The sequence below is a fragment of the Dreissena polymorpha genome, chromosome 11 (genome assembly GCF_020536995.1).
Source record: "Dreissena polymorpha isolate Duluth1 chromosome 11, UMN_Dpol_1.0, whole genome shotgun sequence".
Taxonomy (NCBI): Eukaryota; Metazoa; Mollusca; class Bivalvia; order Myida; family Dreissenidae; genus Dreissena; species Dreissena polymorpha.
This window is the reverse complement of record NC_068365.1, coordinates 35291807-35313366: the sequence shown is the minus strand read 5'-3', so window position 1 is coordinate 35313366 and position 21560 is coordinate 35291807. Positions and strand designations below refer to the sequence as shown.

Sequence of the window (21560 nt, the reverse complement as noted above, 5' to 3'; positions counted from 1 at the left end):
GATTTTAAAACCTAAAAATTATAAAGCGTTGCAACGCGAAACGATTGAATAATTTGGAGAGTTCTGTTTTTGTCGTTAAATTTTGTGAAACTACGAAGATTGCTTATATAAGGTATACAATACGTTAAGTATGTATACTCGGCGGAATAGCTCAGTAGGCTAAAGCGTTTTTACTTCAGGACTCTGGCAGGACTCCAGGGGTCACTGGTTCGAACCCTGCTCCGGGCAATGTTCTTTTCCTTTTTTTAATTTTATTCTTGATTTTTTACTGGAGCTTTTACGATCCAATGTTTACATTTATCAATATAAAGAATTTAATGAATAAGTTAAAACATGCCAAAATCTGTGAAAAGGCCCCTTTAAATTGATAGGTATGAAATGTTTGTGTCATAAACATATACCCATATGTGTTCATATCAAATAGTGGGAAAAAACGAAGCATTAAACTACACATGGGAAGTGTCTGTTTAAAAGTAATTTGATTTGCTTTTATTTTTGACCAGTAAGATATGTCGTTATCAGGACATGCGTCTAGTAACATTATCAGTGGAAGGCATTTCAAAATAAAGGTTTTATATATGTAAACAGCACGCAACAACTGTATGCACCAACGTTTTAAGCACACGTGTTCAATGCTTTAGTCGCTCCTAATTAAAATTTTGAACAAAATACACGCACCAAGCCCTTATATCTCGCAGGTACGCAGAGTATTCGCATCAATAGACGTCATTTAATGTTTTGTCATTTGTCAAAAAAGAGGTAAATGCGTGGCTGGATCTCTTGTTAGTAATCTAAGATGTCCTAAGTAACCTTCTTACATCAGATGTGTGCGACAACGATTTTACTTATAACTTTACTGAATAAGAATGTTGAAGATTTTACCAATTATTTTAATGCCCTAGTATATAAGTAAACCAAGACAAATAAGTAATACTGACTACTTTTAACTAGTATTTATTACTAGTAATCTGCACTATATATAATAATGAGTGCTTTCAACTCAAGTTCTTTCTAGTATATTCAATAGTTAATATCATATTCGATTTATTTTAATAATAAAATTCGATGCTATCAAAGTGAAGTTCAGTTGATTGACACAAATTTATACCATAAACGGTACACCATACAAACATCAAGTCATTCGTGATCGCGATTTGTTCGTTTGACGTTTGCATCGTAGATAAGAAGGGTTTGTCGGTCTCCAACGATCATTTGCAAGGGACCTGCACTGGTAAGTGGCTCTTATTTATTTAAGAAACTATTGACATCGCGCTCCGAATTCGGGCGAACAAACTGCAATAAAAGTTATCAAAATGGTTCAGTTGCTGATTATCTTTCGTGGATTTGCTAGTCAATTAAACCAATTTTTATTTATTGTTATTCAAGTGTCTTGGAATGAGATTTAGGTTTTAAGTAAGGACTTTTCCGCTTTTATGTTATACTATTTCAATTTTGCTTACAATTCCCGTTAGATTTTTTCTTGTTTTTGTTACACTCTCAAGAATAAAGTAATTATTATAAATATCCTTGTTTGTACATTCAAATATTTTAATTATTGTTATTTTTATTTCGTCAATTTCAGAACAAAATGTTCCTATTGTTGTGTGCTGGTGTTATTGGGATGGCCATTGCGGCACCAAGCGGTGAGCATGTACATATGGCTAATTGGGGTATTCCACTACGACCCGATTCACCACGATTTGTCCCGATTTCCAATATTTTGAGGTCGGGCACATTCGTAGCTCAATCGGCGAAGGTCCTAACTCATTCGTAGCTAGTCGTGAGCCGGTCGTAAGTGAATCCTGCAACTAGTGAGCTCCCGAAAAATCGTGCCCAGATTTTAAACGTGTTTAAAATTTGGCCAGGACCTCCAAGACTGAATTTGATCGCAGTTGACTCGCAACAGCGTCGTAGGGCGTTCATGGGCGTCGTAATAGAATCGTAGGTAATTCGTGACTCAATCGGGAAATCGGTGATCACGTGATATGTCTACGAATCAGCTACGACTTTGTCAAGACTCTCACGAGTTCACCCCGAGTGAGTTGCGTACCCGCTAAGATTCTCGCGATTTAGTTACGAAACAGTTACGATTTTTAGAGAATGGGTGTGGTATATAAACAGAGCTTCTCAGTTTTTTTCAGTCATTCAGTTGTTGTGGCTTTGTATGAATAACAGGTTATATGTTTATAATCAAAAAATGGCAAGAAAAGGCAAAATCACGGGGAAGATAAGCAAGAATACACTTGGTGTTGATGTTCAAGATCTAGTGCAAATACTACAGCTGCTCTTCGTCGAATTTCCATTTTTGATTTGGCGCCAAAAAAGGAACAGGGGCAATGGAATGTAGGTCACATTGTAAAGAAAGATCAATATCAATAGATATTGGCGCCTAATTCATGGGTGCGTTCGGTGAGGTCCTAGCTTAGTCGTGACCAATCTGCATCGTTCGCAGTACAGTCGCAGTAGATTCTTACACATCGTAGTGAAGTCGCGACCCTATTCGCAAGACTTCAACCGTACCCCACGATTCGTCGTAACTCAATCGCACCGGTGTCGTAACTGAATCGTAGACTGTCACGAGACTTCCCGATTCAATAAATGTGATAAATCGTAGCGAATCGTGGGCTTTTTTTCGTAGTGGAATAGGGCTATAAGACTCTAAAAGGGCGGAATATGGACTTGAAAATATAATTTAGGACCCTTTTTGGGACCCATATGGTAGTTAATGTAGAATTTAAAAAGGTTGCAGTATGCACTCTAGATCAAACATGAATAATACATCTGTGACGTTCATAAGACATTGACAACGAGAACGATACAGAAGCAAAGTGTTTGGTTCCAAATACATCGTAGAATTACGCTGATTTTTATTGTAAATTGTCTCAGTTTAACGATTACAGACGTGTTTGTTTTTGTTCTTTGTTCAGTGTATGATATGCTGAACTGTAAAGCGACTTGTTTTGCTTGATCTTACCATTATATATCATATCATTATATCATTCTCGTATTGAAATAATTTGATTTCTAATTATTTCTTTTAACTTGTTGCTGTCTAGTGTTAGAATGAATAAATGTTCAGTATCTATGTAAGTCATGATAATATACTACATTCATTGAGGTTTTGCATGTTTACATGCCAGTGTTTGTAAATATTTCTATCAAGTGGCTTATGTAATATGTAGTCTGTAAATACATATGTATGTTTGCGATAATTTTTATCAACTGAAAAATTGATAAATACATTACCGTAAAGATAACATGGATACTAACATAATTTTCAGTGAATGAATACTGTTCTTCTTTAAATAACATCGTTGTCAATGTTGAATATATTTTTTCAAACGATAATATATTATTGTTTATCATTCAAACATATGTTAAAGTATATATATATATATATATATATATATATATATATATATATATATATATATATATATATATATCATGTTCATATGTGTAGGCTTGTATAAGCTTTATCAATGAAATAAATGGTGGTGTTGTTGTTGTTGAATATACGATACACGCATTTGTACCGCCGTTGCACAAATGTTGGGATCCACCTCTGCATACCGTTTGAAAAAAAAATATCCGTACAAAGAAAGGCTGAACCTATGTATGCACCAATGTTAGATTGATTAAGATAATTCTAATTGATTTGAAACGTTATTTTGCAAAAATAAAAGCCAATCTTCTCGTCACTATATTAATTGGAGTTTACAAACTTCCTCAAATTCACACCCGCAAAATGTATTACAGTACCATGCGGTGTGCCCACCGTTCAGCCGATTACCAACCGTATTGTGGGAGGTCAAGTGGCCAGGCCCGGTTCATGGCCGTGGGTTGTCCTGCTTGTCGACGACCTTGGATACATCTCCGGAAGTGGTGTCATGATTGACAGTCACGTTATCCTCACTTCCGCTCAGCATTTTGAAGGGTATTCAAGAAATATGAGAATCATTAAACAGATTATACGTAATTTTTTATTTTATTTTTATTTTAAGAAAATAAATTGGTCTTGTAGTTTTCGAAAAAATAGCAAACTGCAAAATTTCACATTTATTGCTGACCACAATATTAATATATCTTAGTACGGGTTCCTCAAGAACAGACACATATTTAAAAATAAAGCATATATCTTATTCATATATTTAAATAGGGTTTCGTAAATTTAAGGTCATGTTATATTACCTTTGACTGACGATTCTCGTTGGTTTGAGTTAACTTTTTTTCCATATTCTATGCAGTGATAGACCCACCTCTTTTACAAGAAGCACGAGCCTACAACATTTTATTATATATTTTAGAAACACAACACATGTAAAAGCGTATCGTTTCAGATTTGGATACAATTTGTTTGACCTTGACCTGCGTCTCTGGAGGGTGTACGCGGGCGAGTACAACATCTCGACTACGGACCCACACGAGAAGTACTACCACATAAAGCGTGTTGTCATCCACCCTGGATATAATATCACTTCGCTGGAGAACGACATCGCCCTTGTCATCACAACTCAACCGATCCAGTATGTCGACTTTATTGCAAGAACGGTACTTTTTTGATAAAATGGCATATACAACCAACAACCGCAATAAATACACCTTGTTGCTTCTTTGATTAATTCACAGATGTGCACTTGTCGAGTCAGTTAAACGGTTTAGACACACGTTATATAATATACATCAAATCTGACGTGCACTGACGTAAGAAGAAAAACTGATTTCCATCGCATCATCACCTGCTTGCCGATCGCGTTATTCACTTCTCGTTCCATTGGAGTGTCAGTTTCGTAATCTCGAGACACAGAACTTACGATTGCTATGAAATTTATTGCACTTTTTACTAACGTTCATCCTCGACAAATGTACAATTGTCATGAAATCTAAAAGTAAGACGCCCAGTACAATGAATGCATATTAAAAATTGAATATATAAAGTAAACAAAAATGTATTTACATTTGGACGTTAAAAATTCATATGCGTATAGACGTGTTTGACGAGTTTCGGGTCACGTCGAAACTGTGTTTTCCGGTAATTGACTTCCATTCAAATCTTGATGCCGAAACTTAGGATATTATTCATTGCATTTTGTAGATTAAACGATCACACTCGGCCCGCCTGTCTTCCCGATCCATCCACGCAGGCACCCGTGGGTAGCGTCTGCTATCTACCAGGATGGGGAGGTACCGCAAGTAAGTAGGGTCGCTGAAAGCTAAATATAAGAAATAAGCATCCGTAGGCTTCATGGCTACCTTCATTATTGTCACTCCTTTTTATTATATTGAAACATGTTTGCCATTATTGAAATTATGTATGACATAAGTATAATGAATGTAGTTCAAGATCCTCGATAAGATAACAAATCGTGGCTGTATCAATGCATTATGCAACATTTATTTGGCAAGACGTTTCACCAAGATAACATATTGATACACAATCGTATATGGGCAATTATCCAACGGTTTCGGAATAATTCACGACATTCCGTTGATAGCCTTTTTCTTAAAAATGTAAACAGACGAGGCAATCAAACTCCTTTGTGGAAATAAGAAACGGAACTGTCCCTATAGCAGAAAACTGCAATAATGTAGTTATGCAACTGTAACTCAAAAAAAACGAACCTTGGAAAATAAAAAGTAACATTTTCTGTGGTTGTAATAACTTAACCCATTTATGCCTAGCGTCTAGAACAAAAGGCCTTGGCAAACAGCATGATGCGGCGTCTCATCTGGTTCTGCGCTGTTTGCTTAAAGAAATTTCTGTAACAAAATATTCTTAATATAGAAATAAATATACTAGAAATCCCTAATTTTGGAAATAAATTGATCCAATTATGAAGGATGGGAGAGTCCACTAGGCATAAATGGGTTCAATAATCGCTATTGCAGAGACCGGAAACGAGGAGGTGATGAACCAGGTAGACTTGCCCATCGTCGATGACAGCATCTGTCTAAACCACTTCCCGGACTACTTGACCAACACCGAACTGTGCGCTGGATACGAAAACCAACACAAGGACTGGTGCTGGGTACGCTTAAATGCAGCAAAACGCTGCGATATTTATGAATTGTGTCTTGTTATGAGAAAATTGGGCTTAATGCATGTGCGTAAAGTGTCGTCCCAGACGGCACAAAAAACTGCAACCTAGTTACAATGTGGTAGTCCTCTTTAAAAATGTAAAAACAAATATTGCATAGGATATTTGAATCAAACGAATCCCCGAGTGTTTTTTTATTCGATTAAAACGTCTTTGTCGTTCGGATGCATGGTAATAAGCCGTGGTTTCAGTGCGTATTTTTACCTGTTAGAACTCAAACTTGTTGTAAACTGACTGATAACAAATGCAATTTATATTCCTACAACTAAATAAAAAGTGGTTTGTTGAATGTTCGAGTAAAGAAAAACCGCAGTATGGTACATGTTACTTGTACGTGTGTAAGTTTAAATACAATTGAAATGTTGTGCGCGTATTCATTGAAACATTATATATTGTAGGATGACCTTGGAAGCCCGTTGATGTTCAAGGCCAACAATGGAGCCTGGGTGATCCAGGGTATGTTTGTTATTTAATGTAAAAGGCATTAAGTTCAATCTCCGTGAATAAGTGAATTATTATATTAGTAACGGATTTCCTGTATTCGTCTCGAATGTTATTTATTAAATCGAATACCCTTTTTCTATTTAAGAATAATATGTTAAAGAACTGTCAACGTCGGTCATAATTTAAAGGGATTTTACAAAATATTCAGCCACGTGTTAATCCATACATATTTATAACGGTATCTAATTATCGACCCAACGTTTTGGATTTTTCACTTCTAGTATTAAACTGATGTAAGTATGATACTACCTGTTTCAGGTCTAGCGTCCTCGGGTGGCAACTGCACTACAGCTGATGAGCCCAGCGTGTTTGAGGACATCAACATGTACACACAGTGGATCCGAACCACGATGGAGGACGCCGGATACCCCTACCAATACTAGACTTCACGTGAAGACCTACACGCAGAGTTTCTGTAGATGTTTTTGTGTTGAAATATCGTTATCTGACTAATAGAAGTTCGTGTTTTTGTGTTTTGTACAGTTTGTAAATAGATCATAATGTGTCCCTTTGCGTACTTACATGTATGCGACGAGGTGAGCTCAAGGTGTATTATAAAAGAATTAGCTCGAAAACTATTATTGACCTGTTCAAGAGAATTTGCTATCAGGACATGCGTCTGAAGACAAGATTTGTATAGCGCATTACAAAATCAAAGGGGCTTCTTAATTCAAGATAATTATGCTCAAGGAATTTCGCAATCAAAGGGTAACATAGTAAAAACATTAAAAAAAAAACCAGCAAGAATCAAGCAGATATGTGTCAGGTATTACCAAACTGAATAAATGGAACAATATAAACACACCACGCCTGTTCATGGCATTGTGTGAACAGATGTCGCGTTATCTGATTAAATTCAAGTCCTTAAAGTTAAATTTAATCACCCTCTTACTAAGGTATATGAGGCGAAACGTTACGAATATGTCTACCGCTGAATTGATAACGTTTACAGAATATAGGAACTGTTTATTGGCCTCTATTGTTTTATCAATGGTTGTTACCGCGTATGTGCATAATGCCAATTCAATCTACTAGTAATATTTACTACTTTGAACAAGTATTGTTTGCTATTACCCCCAACTAGATCTAATAGCTAGTGCTTTCAACTAGTGGTATGTCTACTACTCATTGTCTAGTATATTCAAATTTAAGTTTTACATATTATTATATTAATTTTAATTATTATCTCAGATGTCATGATTGTCAAAAGCTACGCGAAAGTGAACTTTACCCAATAGTTAAGTTGTTGTAATCAGAATATTGCAAATAAAGCATTAATTCTCATTTAAATGCATTTTTACTTTTAACGCAAGAACTTAAGAATTTGAATTTGTCAATACGAGTATAAACTAATGCATACTAGGTTGGGCTGAAATAAAACTTGTCAAGATAGTGTTTTATATTTAAATGAGGACACACTATTATAAAGGGATAGCCATCGTCGTTCCAATTGTTTAATACAGAAGACGATACTCATAGTTTGATAACGACATTTGTGTCTTCAAGTATGAAGGTAATCTGAAAATTTAAACTGTTGTTTCAATTCTTAACGTAATGTTAATGAGCACAATAAATTTACGTAATTCTTCAACAAATCTGCATTCATGTTAATAAGTCTAGTTTGAAAATGAGATTACATAAATTATTAATAATATATTTCGAATAAAGACAGACGTCTTACAGAGAGCATTCTAAACCAAATCTCTAATTTTGTATAACCATTTGTTACATCGGATTACATTTCCTACATTATATAATTTGTATGATAGTGAACTTTATAATAATTTGATTGTTCTGAACTATTAAACTTAATGAAATATTTTGAAATTCTTATTTTACTTGTTATACATCACGGGTAGCTTCCAACCTCCCGTATACTGCTGTATTTGAAATAATTATAAAAAACAAAGTTACTTATTCAAAATTCGTTTATGTAATCTTTCGTTGCCCTCTTCGTTCGAAAAAAAACTTAACCAAACACGTATCACAAAGTGCAAAATCAACATATGAATCAAACAAGTTCAGCATCATTTTTACAGGAGCATGAATTTCTACTGAAAATAAGGATCCGATTGCCTTTTAACCCTTATCTGACATGGTTTGAGTGGTTTGCAAAAAATGTTCAACACTTGATTATACAATCCCGAAATATTTAATTAATAGACCTTTGTTCTAGTAATTACATATGAGGATGAAATTTCTCTTTTTGTATGTTATTCCCCTCTTTTTATTAAAAAAAATTGTGGTTTATCCATATGACTCGTGGAATCAATCGCCAAAAATAGTCGTTTACATTGTTGTATGAACATTGGAGACTTTTCGGTGTTTGTGAAAAAATACAGCATCTTCGGCGAAGTAAGCAACTAGACAGCTGGTCTAATGTCATAGTTGTGTAATCATTTTTACTCAAAAAGTGTTGAATCATTTGTAAACATAAAAAACGGTGTTGGTGAGATTATCTTCCATTTACGACGTCGGAATCGAAGAAATCCGGCAATAAATCCAGGTATAATATAACACACAATGTAACTTAATCGTACATCAAGCATTTATACCGCTCTTAATAAGTTACCATAACCCGTTTCTATACATCGAGTCAAAATATTTCTTTAGGTAATCTAGTCCATATAAACGGACTGCCAGAACCTTTGATAATTTTTGCTATGGCGGCTCTGGCAGTCCATATGCACCCCTTCATAAACATGGGTGCAGTTCAGCGCAGAGAATCCGTGCGCTTCACTAAACAGACGTCGTTCGAGACAAATTAAGGAAAATAATGAATAAACTTCATAAACATGTTAAATTTACCTGAATGGCAACCTACAGATGTTATTCTTTGCATGCACCCTATATAAAAACGACGATGTTTCAACACACTTTCCTCGCTGACATGTTTTATGTTTAAATTTGAAACAGTGTATTCTGTATCGAATAACACATCGTTATCGACTTTGTAGGCTCCAACACATAATCCGACGTGCAAAATATTGGTGTACTGCGACCTAACCAATATTGGGTAAATTTTCCAATATGGCGGATACAGCGTACGAAAGCAAAACTAAGTCAATAAAAAAGCAATTATTTATTGTTTTAATGGTACCATTCGTATGAGTTTGTGGTTGAGACAGGTAAACGTTGATAAGATCTTGCAGTTTCAGTGTTCCTTTACCATTGCATTGTTGATTAAATTTTGCACCCATGGGCAAGAGCCGGCGCATTGCAACTATCAGCTAACCATTGGGTTATAAAGCTGAGAGTTGAATTATTGCAACTATAGGTAATCTAGCTAGCACCGTATAGTTTCGTTCTTAAAGCTACGTTTTTAATCTACAAAACGCTTTTTGAATGGACAGAATTATAATTAATTTTAAAGCGGACGTGCGCGTTCTTAATTGTATCTTCCCAATCGTTTTTATGTACGTTTGACAATTGTGAGCTTTTGATTTGTTTTGATTGAATTTTAAATTGCATATTTCCTGCATTTCTTGTATTTAGAAACAATGTAAATCGATTAACCTTTTAATCAGTATCTGAATTATTTTCTTTTCACTATATTTTTCGTGACATTCACTTTTTATTCATGCGGTGATATCCATCACAATTTGTTGTCGCATTTCACTTAGTGTCTGCCTTTGTTGTAAAGTGTGATATTAAGCGGGATTTTATTTACGAATTGTTTAAAATAATGTTCATAAAAATTCATAATGTTATATGAGTTCATGTAACTAGTTAGCAAATAATCCTTAACGATCTTGCCATTGTTTGTAAAACACATACATTTGCCGATAGTCAAATCGCAACCTTGTTCACCGTAAATCATGGGCTTAAACAAATATTTTAATCGGTTACCTAAAGCATTCGTGCGTTTGTCACTGCCTACTCCTGGGACATGCACATCAATATCATCATCATTTAAACGAAACATAATGCGACAACATTGTACAAAATCAGACCTCCGCCCGACCCTCGAGATAACGTCTCTGTGTTTGTTTATCAATTGGTTTGAAAATTGCATGCATATTTTTTTTAGTTAGAAAAATACATAGGTATGATTATGCAATGGATTTTTGTATTTTCACACTTTGTGTTTATGTGTATTTTAAAAAGTAAATGAATGTCATGTTCAGTTTGAAAATAGGTCTTAACTTATTTTATATGTACATTATAATTAATATCATTTTAAATAATTAAGCACCTTTAATAATATCTTTCTTAACATACACCAAACTTCCACCACTGTTACTTTAAGCATATTATGATATGTTCTATTTGAATAATAATATAATAATACAATTTTTAAACTTTTCATTCTAAGTCACTGTTTTTAAAGCAACATTACTACTCAAAATCAACGAAAAGTTCGTACAATATTTCGTAAAATAAAGATAAACAATTACAAAGCATTGTTCCTTATGGCCATTGTCGAAATTTCAACGCCAGATGTGGTCTGGTAATTTAGATGTTTGTGGATACAAAATGCTCGTTTTTATTTTGGTTTTAACATGGTGCCATTTTAGTTTTCGTGTATCGTATCAATATATATATTCGCAGGAAATTAACATGGAATTTATTGTGGTCACAAATAAATAAAATCGAGCATTTTGTATCTACAAAAATCTATGTAATCATAACACATCTAGCGTTGAAATTGTGGCTATTGCCATAAGGAACACTGATTTTATCCCGTTTTTAACGCGACATTGACGGTATAACACCTTATTGAATATACTGGCCTGTTTTCAACCTTGTGGGATATACCTGTCGTGTGCACGGACTACTTTTTACTTTACCACTGAATGAGTTTTCATAAGAAATAAAGTCGAGAAAACTTTGACTTCAAAATTATACGACCTTCAACCTTTAAATCTAGTCATATGACATAATGTTTCGTCATCCGTATCATGAATCAGCTGATTGATGGCGCCATAAAATGACATACTTATTGCGTCATTTTCCCCCATTTTTTTTGACGATTTATTATAAACGTGACTTATTTCACATGTACATGTACTGTATATCGACATATTTGTACTGTCAACTTATCACATTTTCCTTATTTCGTGTAATGTGCATTGTTTATAATCCATGCATATACTTTTGACATTTAAGAATGTACAACATAAATAATCTGCAATATTTGCTTTCCGATTTAATTCACGTTAGACATATAGCTGTGTAAAGTATAAGATGGTAAAAATAGCACCACACTGGGATTCGGAACGTCCCATTTTGTACACGGTTATTATCCACTCATTTATCTGTTGTGTAATGGAATGTTTCCCATTCTTTGTGTATTTATATATTAAATTACTTTCTTGTACAATAAGGGCATTAACCATAGACAAATAAAACATTGTTCAAGTTTAAACATAATTATGTTTGTATGCAGAAATCTGCAAATGCAACCGAGTTTACCAACGGCTATTATTTGATAAACTGCTCCGGTTCATTTAAACAGCAGTAATGTACATAGCGTGCATGATGTAGCGTGTGACTAAGAAGAAAGTTCATTGAGTTCATAAACTCATTTGAATATAGTGATAGGATGGCATAAGGGTCTTTATTTAACTATGCTTAAATTATAATTAAAGACTCTAGATGCAAAATCGTCAATTATTGAGTTAAATGGATTATTAGATGGATTTTAAAGGATAATTAAAGGTAAGGTACTAGTTTGAACGTGTTTTGGTTTTTGTTTGTACTTTTGTCGTTCCCTGTTCTCGGGGAAATGATTTTAACATGGGCGCCATTGATGCATCGGATCACACACGGCGTACCCATAACATTATATAAAACCGCGTTCTGCGCGTCCTTAAATTCGTCGTCCGAAGTCGAAAAACATATTGCCCTGTATATTAAGTCAAAAAAAGTGTCAGTCGCTGCAATTGTCAGTTTACTCGTCGAAATTGTTAAGGTCGTCGATGGTGTACATGTATGTTGACATCGACATCATTTTGTCATGAGCAATCGCCGCCATATTGGATTTTGATCATTTTCTTTCGAAAATAAAATGAATTATAGTAAAGTTAAATCTTCTTTTTGCGGTCGTAATGTGTTACAATTCGCATACTGCGTAAAATTGAATCGAGGCATATGTTGATATTTTTACAGTTTGTGTGTGAATTTTTTAAGACTATTTTGCGTACCAGAACAAATACATTTATATCACTACGCATGGTTACATCCGTTAGATTTTAAGCGCTTTTAAGACTGAATTAAAATTATTGTTAAGGTTATTAGATATGTTTATGTTAAATGTCACGTTAAAAAAATCAAATGGGATAAATAGAATACTAGGAAAAGCGTTGAATACAGAGAAGTTTATGTCGCTCGGCTCGAACACCGAAAGCGCTCGCAATAGCTCGCGCTCCCGGCGTTCTAAGCCTCGCAACATAAGTTTCTCTGTATTCAAAGCTAACCTAGTTGATTTTGAGCGTTATAGAGACTTTAAGAGTTCACGTTCCACGTAAAATACATTATCGAACTGGTTTAAATAGATGCAAAAATTCGACTGGCATTATCTGCTGTGAAAATACCTCAATTGGTCATGCTTTGACTGTCGCCAAAGCGGTTCCCTTATTTAATTGGTTTCTAGTACATTATCTTGTTTAAGCAAATTTTTTTGTGAATGATGTAAACGTTATTCTGCTGTTTCCTTGTCTCAAGCATGGTGGGTATGAAACGCTTCTGTATTGACATCGTTTCCGCCGAATATTGCTGACCTTTGGTTTTGCGAGCATTTTGCACCGGTTCTTACACGTTCGCCTTCTAGAAAATAACTAAAGTACCATTGATCATGTGATTATTTTTTCTATTATATGTGCCATCTGTTTTTTAATGGTATGCATCGCTCCCTACACTCCGATTGCTGAGTCGTTACGATGTAATAACTTATCGTACCGGTGGTATACCAAAAGCCAACACATTGTTTTAAATGCTTATACTTCTGATATCTGTTAGATCGCGCTTGAGTTCTGTTTTAATAGTTTTTTTGTTGTTGTTGTTTTTTCGATTCTCTAAAAGATCAATCTGATAGATTCGAAATCCGCATTATTTATCAGAATAAGAATTTATTCCCTACTTTGGCAATAAAACTCTCTACTACGTTCACTGTCCTATATTTTGACCACAATTAAAATTATGTTAATTTGGTCAAGTCGCTCTGTTACTTTATTCACAGATTACTAGATGCTATCAATCTGAGACAGTGTTATGTCAATATTCAAGATAAGGAGGGTCCACCGGCCCCTCGCAATGATTTGCATTTGTATCTGCAATGTTTAGTGCCCTTATATTAAGATCTGTACTGAAACAGTGTTTCTCATTCTGGTAAACAAATTGCAATAATAGTGATTCAAGATTTAAAGTTAGGGAATTGCTTGTATGCATTAGATGTTCAATTGAAACAATTTTGGAAGTGTTTTTTGACGAATATATAAAACGTTTTGGGTTTGTTATGTATGTATTTTATTGCTGGACTTTTATGCGATAAACTTTTCCTATTTACACAAATGACTCGATTTTTGTGTTTTCCTTTTTGTTATATTGTTCCAAAATAAGGCATTAAGTCAATTTAAATATTAATCTGAACATTCAAATATGAACATGCATTGCAATTGGCTTTTTTACTACTTTCAGAACAAAATGTTCCTGTTTTTGTGTGCTAGTATTCTCATGATGGCAATGGCGGCACCACGCGGTCATTATATCAATATTGAAACCTATAATGGACCTGTTGGGTTAATATAGGATTTTAAATGGTTGTTTTATATAACTATATCTAGATCAAACAAGAATCAGATATCAGTGTCATTCATTATTACCTCGATGACGAGAATGATACCTTAGCGAAATTGTTGTGGATGGGTAGTTCACTTCATACATAATATTAGCAGTGATTGACTCCGTTTAATTATTGCGGACGCGTGTGTTACTTCCTTTGTTCAGTTTGGGCATGCCTAGTTTTAAAACAAATATTTCATTTTATCTTATAATCATATTAATGCATGTTTGTATCGCCATTACTTAATTCTCGGATCAGGATCATCTCATGTTTCGAAAATTATCAATATAATCAAGACTTACCTTATATATGCTCAAATTGTATTTAGATTCGGATAATTGCAGTTGACACGTTCTGTGATTTTGAAAAGAAGTAAAATGGGTCAGTGCGGTTCTACTAAAATATTAAGGGGGTGTACAAACTGCTAGCGAATGCCGTAGTAAGTCTATTTATTTGCACTCCCATTAACGTATCTAGTGCCATGCGGAGTGCCTACTGTTCAGCCGATCACCAACCGCATTGTGGGAGGTCAGGTGGCAAAGCCTGGTTCGTGGCCCTGGGTGATCCTGTTCGTCGATGAAAATGGATACATCTCCGGAAGTGGCGTCATGATTGACCATAATGTAATCCTTACGTCTGCCCAGCTGTTTGAAGGGTATTCATGAAGTTAGACTAATAATTTCTCACAGTCCTAGTTTCGCATATTTGGATTCATCACTAGAATAAATGAAATTACCATCGTAGTATTCGCAGATGTCTTAACTTGCCAATGCCCAATTAATCGCTGAAAACCCTGTCTTGATATATCTTATTCTGGGTGCCTTAAAGAACAAAGATTTAAATATACGAGTATATATTCTATAAAAAAAAAAAACGGTTATGCAGTTAACGACCCTGATGGGTCAGATGACTTTTGACTGAGAACTGACGACATTTCGAATAGATTGATTTACCATTTGTCTTTATGTTATTATGTTTCATGATGGTCCTAATTCGATTTCAAGATGCACAAATCAACTACAGCTCGATATTTGTTCAATGCAAAAGTAAGAGCATATTGTTTCAGATTGGGATACAACATGTATGACTTTGACCTTCATTACTGGAGGTTGTTTGTGGGCGAGTACAACGTCCTGACCACGGACCCCCACGAGAAAGTCTACACCATCAAGAGTGTTTTACTCCACCCTGGATACAATTACACATCCCTGGAGAACGACATCGCCCTCGTAATCACCACACAGCCCATCGCATAAGTCGCTTGCTGTTCGATTGGACATGCCAGTATTTGTTTTATATTGAGAAACGATATATATAAATATATTTTACTTCTTACTTACTTGCTTTTATTCAAATATATAAAATTGTTATTAAAGCTTTGCGGTAGTGATCTGTGTAATGTGATAATTAAGTAGCAACAATGGAATTATATAAAGTTAACTTGTATGTGTATGTAGTTTAGAATCAGATCTAGTATCTATTTGATATTTTAAGGCTAGTTGAGTCAAGATTAAGGCCACTGTAACTTAAAGTATCAAACCCGTTTTTGTTAAATTACTTTCCGAAGTGTTTATGATAACTGCCCTTGCATTGGTTGATACAATTGTCTGGGATTTCGGCATATGTAAAAGAAAAATCAAGAGATAGTTGAAATATTAGATTAACGAGGTGTAATTTATTGTCAAACATTTAGGATGACGGCTTCACAGGTAAGTTCACTAGAAAACATCAAATTGAACTAATAATCAGTTTGCTTTAAGGTGAGATACGTCACAGCAATAAATTCGTTCATGGTATCATAACTAACTCAACTCGTGTTTTTTAACGGTTTGAGCATTGAATGTCGACGAAATAATATCTATAAATGCTCGACAGCCTGTTTACCTTTATTCATCGCATGCTGTAGATGGAACAACCATACGCGGCCCGCCTCTCTGCCCGATAACTCCACAGGGGTGTCCGTGGGTAGCGTATGTTATCTTCCAGGATTTGGAGGAATGGGTGGCATCCAAAGTAAGTGGCCATCAAACCCAAATCTCTTTGGCGTTAGAAATTAACGGCACTATCCCATTGAAGAAACTTGGTATGATTTAGTTATGGATCAGAGACTCAAAAAGACAAACCATGTTTATAATTTTAATATACATGTACCTTATTGCAGTGACCGGGACCGAGGAGGTGATGAACCAGATATACTTGGTCATCGTAGATGACAGTGCCTGTGCCAGCCGTTACAAGGGATACATGCCCAACAACAAATTGTGCGCTGGATACGAAAATCAACATAAAAACTTTTGCTGGGTAAACTGAAATGCAACGTAACACTACAATAGAATACTGTTTCGTTGCCTAGAAAGACCATCCCGATGTTAAAAGGCTCGATTTATGAAATGCGTTTTAATTAATTATTCTTTTTTAACTATGTCACTGATAACAACATTGACGCGCGATTGACATGTCGCCAAGTTAAAACGTAGTCCTCTGTACCATTAATAATAAATAATCAGCCAAAGCATCTTAATATCAAAACAATGCGTCATCGTTACAAACGTATGTATCGTTCGGGTTCGTGTTTATTGAAACACGAGGTTAGTTACACATGTAATGTCTACATGTCAGATCGTAAACTTGTTGCTAAATGCCTTATAAATGCTTTCATCAGTATGCAGTTTATTATCACACCAGCAACCCAAAATTTGATGTGTTGAATGTTCATGTTAAAAACCCTGCTGCATTTTACACGTACCAGTTAAGGGCGTCACTTTATCAATGTGTGTATAGCAAATGAAATTTGTTACACGTATGCATGATCTCTTGATGTATTTTTGACCTTGGAGGTCCTTTGATATTCAAAGCGAACAGTGGGGTCTGGGTGATCCAGGGTATGTGTGTGAGTGTTTTATTAGAAGCATAAAGTTTAATTTCAATGTATCAGTAAACATTGCTACACTTCCTAGATTTCATATCTTCGTGTCACGGGGCATAAGTAAATCGAATGCCTGTTTTATTTTTATATTGAAATGTTTAAGAAGTTCCAACGTCGGTCACGATACACATTGAAATTTCAAAAATATCACTAGTATGAATTTATTTTCGGCAATTGTCCATGGCAAAGTTTTCATTCATTTGCCACTAGTTACTGAACTTTGAGACTTTTCTCGCGAATTTTTCAAACTTGACTGAAGATTTTTATGTAAAATTGTACATGTGATTATTTAAGTATATTATGTACAACCTCACGATAAAGTCATTAATCCATGACGATCGGACGCTTTAGCACGTGGGCTATGTTGTTGTTGTTTTTTCATCTTTTTGCACGTGGAAATAATAAAACGCGATATAATTCTAATTTTATTTCAAACCATCATTTAAGGTGGGTTCTTAACCAGGAAAACATAAAATTTGTACTTTTTAAAGCGAGACTATACGATTTTGTAAAATATTTATGAATTTATATAGAATGTGTAAAAAATTATTATACATATATTTCAATATAAATTAAAATAAAATTTAAGAAGAACATGTGTCGAAAAATGCGAAATAAGCCAGATATTTAATTCTGAAATCGAAAATGTCTGTACAGTCGAATTCGCCAGCATGTATATCATGCATGTACGATGTGAATCTATATCTAAGTTTACGGATCATTTAAATTTCGTGCAACGATATCTATTCATACGTCACACGAACACTAACTCCGATCCTAATAAAAAGACGAATGTTTCGGTTATTGTAGGAAAATATGTTCGAAATATCTTTGTCGCAATCGGCTCGGGGCGCTAATTTGTCTTTGCTGCATTTTATGAAATTCGTCTTCAATGTATAATTTCTTTTGCCTATTTTGTGTTTTTGTAACATATTTTTATCAATATATTACAATTTAACACATAAAACAATCGTTTAGTCTCGCTTTAAATATGGCACGTATATATAAATATTCACGAGTGCAACCGCGCAATCGGCATGTTGCAGGCTACGTACCCCACTTCCTCAAGCGTCCGATCGTCGATGATAATTGATTTTATCGTGAGATTGCGCTGAATGTAGTCAAATGACAACAATAACAATTTTAAATCAAAATATTTACTTTAATCTGACATTATAAAGTTTGAAAAGTGCTGCGTTAGAAAAGTCTCACTCTGTACTGCCTGTTGCAGGTTTGGCGTCCTCGGGTGGAAAGTGCATACTCGCTAATCAGCCTTGCGTGTTTGAGGACGTGAGCATGTACACAAAGTGAATCCGTACCACGAGGGAGGACGCCGGTTACCCCTACCAGTACTAGGCTGTACGCAAAGTCCTTCGTGGAATGTTCATGTAGATTTGTTAAAATATAGTTATCACAAAATATCCGTTTGTGTTTCTTTGGTATTGACAGTGCAGAAATATTTTGCACGCTATGCTTTTTTTGGTACTTATTCAAAGAGGCTAAGATTGCACAAGTGAGCGATATTGCATCCTTAAAATCCTGAGAAATAGTCACTTATTCCAACAAGATTGAGAATCATTGCTGTAGTTTCTTATACAATGAAGTGCCCCATCCTTGCATATCTCTGCTACAATAGAGTCTGGTCTGATACTACTGCAGATTATTTCTATTTCTGTCACGAATAGTGATCGGTGGATCATCGCCCATGGCGTGATTTATCGTCACTTAGGTTACGCAGTCTACTTGCTCAGGCAGAGTTCAAGAACCCTATTATTGACGTTAAAATGTTTAGTAGCCCCCACCCTGATGAAATACCTTATGGCATTTGCCGGTATATTTTGTGCTTGCATTTCTTGTATACTGAGCTGTTTAATCAATAAGTTATTTATATTATAAATACACGATTTAGTTCTTCGACCTACCTAGCTATTGCAATATATGTGCAATTTGTCAAGCTTCATAATATAGAGGAGTATCAGGGCGTTGATTAAATTTAAGATGGCCGATTAACCGCCATCTTGCTTTTTATACCCCTTAAAAGTTGCGTGACGGTATCGTGTTTATAGCAATTATTGGAAGAGGAAATATCAAACTATAAAATGATATCGCGCTTTAAAAAAACTATTGTAAATGAAAAGCAATACAATTATTTAAAAGTTGGCAGTTTCATCATCAAACGCTATGTGTAACGTGCTTACACTTTTATTAACAATAAATGTTCATCCGAATTATAAAACAGAAACAAGTGCCATGACATGAAGTTTATTTTAAAGTACAAATCAAGATTGCTTAGTATAAGGTTGTAAACTAATTAAATAAAATGGTTTTGACTTATTCTCGTCAATGTAGGCAGGCACACTAACTTTCATGTTCATATACCCTAATTAACAGATAATTACAAATAGTGTCTTAACACAAAACACAAAGTAACAATGATGAGACGTTTTATACATCAGGTTTAACATGAACCGACGAAGATGTGTGTGCCTCCTATTTAATAACTGAACACCACGAAGTCCATGAGGAATCCATGTTCAGTCAATTAAATAAACTAGAATACTGGTAGATTGGTTACAATACAAAACGTGCAAAATAATATTTCACCCTACACTGGAGACTTAATGGATAACAATAATAATAATGTAACAATATACTTAGTCAAGTAAAAAAAAATCTGCTACATATGAGAATTCAATCTACGCAGAGTTGTAGTGTATCGCTTTCACATACTATCTATGTCATCACACGAAAATCCTACCAGATTTGGTAGGATTGTTTTTGTTTAAGTATTTTACTATGAAAGTAGCATCAGTTTAGGTTCATACTAAATCCTACATTAAATAAGTAAAACTAACAACGGTAAAATTATTGTTTCACGTGACTAGGCTATCTTCACGTGGTTGGTTATGACGGCAGGGATGTGATCCAGTTATACTGGTTCCTGTCAAATCTCTGTGCGGAGGTTGAGGAGAATTTTGATTTAGTGTAAACTAACCGATATGAGTATCATCGAAGACATGGCGGCCCCCAGGGCCGAAATGTCTACGAAAAAAATATGTACGCGATATCGAACATACTTCTACTTCTGTGTTGTTGCTTTGTTCCTTAAGTTCTACCTGGGTTATAATTTTTATCGAAAACATAGTTCTCGAGATGAGAATAAAGTAGAAAGCATCGGTTCAACGACACATCTAGTAAGTGTACGTAAATTCGGATAGTGGTATGTTTGGTCATGTCTGATAATTGTATTTCTCATATCAAAAGCGCAATGAGGTATCAGTAGAGCTTAGCACAGCATCAGCATACGTGGAAATGAAAGATCTTTTAGCTTGAATGTACAATGTGCTCACTAAAACGGCCAGGATGGTTATACGGACCTTTTTATTAATATCTAAAATTTGCTAAATTCAAGAATTTTATTGTTAATTAATTTATATTGATGAGGATATGATAGTTTATGGTTTTAAACATGATTTGATAAGTTAAATTGGTTATTTTCAAATTAATTATATATTTAGTATCTATAGCATGGCTATCCGTAGTATCGGCCCTCGTAACGAAAATATACCAATTTTGGAAGTGAACAAATACATAAACATGCATGTGTTACATGTCAATCTATAGTTAATTGTGTATTTGTTTACATGAAATTAACACCTTCAGTAAAATCAGCATTGTTTTGACAAAATACTGGCTAGACTTAGCACCTTAAAAATTTGCCATGTAAACACCCCAGAGGCCTCATTTAATGTCTGATCTTAATGAAACTTGGTCAGAACATTTTTCACGATGATATCTTGAACAAATTCGAAAACAGCTTTAGTTGTTTGAAAACATTGCTGCTAGGGCGCAGGGCATTTTTCGTTATATATGGCTATAGTGAAATCATGTTAACACACTAGAGCCCAGCTGCCCACATTTATTTCCGATCTTCATGAAACTGGGTTAAAACATTGTCCCAATATTATCTTTGATGAGTTAAAAAAAGGGGTTCCGGTTGGGTAAAAGGTCACATTTTTGTCCAGTCTTTATTGAACTTAGTCAGAACATTAATTTTGTTCTAATGATAACTTGGGCTCTATACAACATGTCAGTTCCTGTGTATCTCTGCCTCTGTCTCATTTGTTTATTAGTCCCCTACCGGTTTCACCGGAGGGGACTTATGGTTTACACTCCGTCTGTCAGTCAGTCTGTCAGTCAGTCTGTCTGTCTGTCTGTCTGTCACAGTTTTCTGGATCCTGCGATAACT

General features: G+C 34.9%; 1 protein-coding gene and 1 long non-coding RNA gene across 6 annotated transcripts; both read left to right on the top strand.

Moving 5' to 3' along the window:
- Positions 1 to 1133: 1133 nt before the first annotated feature.
- LOC127850598 (plasma kallikrein-like) lies at positions 1134 to 7071 on the top strand. Of its 2 annotated transcripts, none has more exons than XM_052383735.1 (8): positions 1134 to 1231; positions 1583 to 1643; positions 3760 to 3937; positions 4341 to 4526; positions 5096 to 5193; positions 5890 to 6029; positions 6497 to 6554; positions 6861 to 7071. In XM_052383735.1, the coding sequence occupies exons 2-8, from the start codon at positions 1589 to 1591 to the stop codon at positions 6983 to 6985; spliced, it is 840 nt and encodes a 279-aa protein (XP_052239695.1). In that variant the 5' UTR covers positions 1134 to 1231; positions 1583 to 1588; the 3' UTR covers positions 6986 to 7071. The 2 variants fall into 2 exon arrangements, with proteins under 2 accessions (XP_052239695.1, XP_052239694.1); XM_052383734.1 differs by lacking the exon at positions 1134 to 1231 and adding an exon at positions 1293 to 1316.
- A 5069-nt stretch (positions 7072 to 12140) lies between these two features.
- LOC127850777 (uncharacterized) lies at positions 12141 to 18734 on the top strand. Of its 4 annotated transcripts, none has more exons than XR_008035446.1 (5): positions 12141 to 12263; positions 14863 to 15040; positions 15452 to 16398; positions 16547 to 16686; positions 18543 to 18734. It is a non-coding gene; the product is annotated as an uncharacterized LOC127850777 (long non-coding RNA). The 4 variants fall into 4 exon arrangements; XR_008035445.1 differs by lacking the exon at positions 12141 to 12263 and adding an exon at positions 13916 to 14060; XR_008035444.1 differs by lacking the exon at positions 12141 to 12263 and having other exon boundaries at positions 14069 to 15040; positions 15452 to 15669; positions 16292 to 16398.
- Positions 18735 to 21560: the final 2826 nt, after the last annotated feature.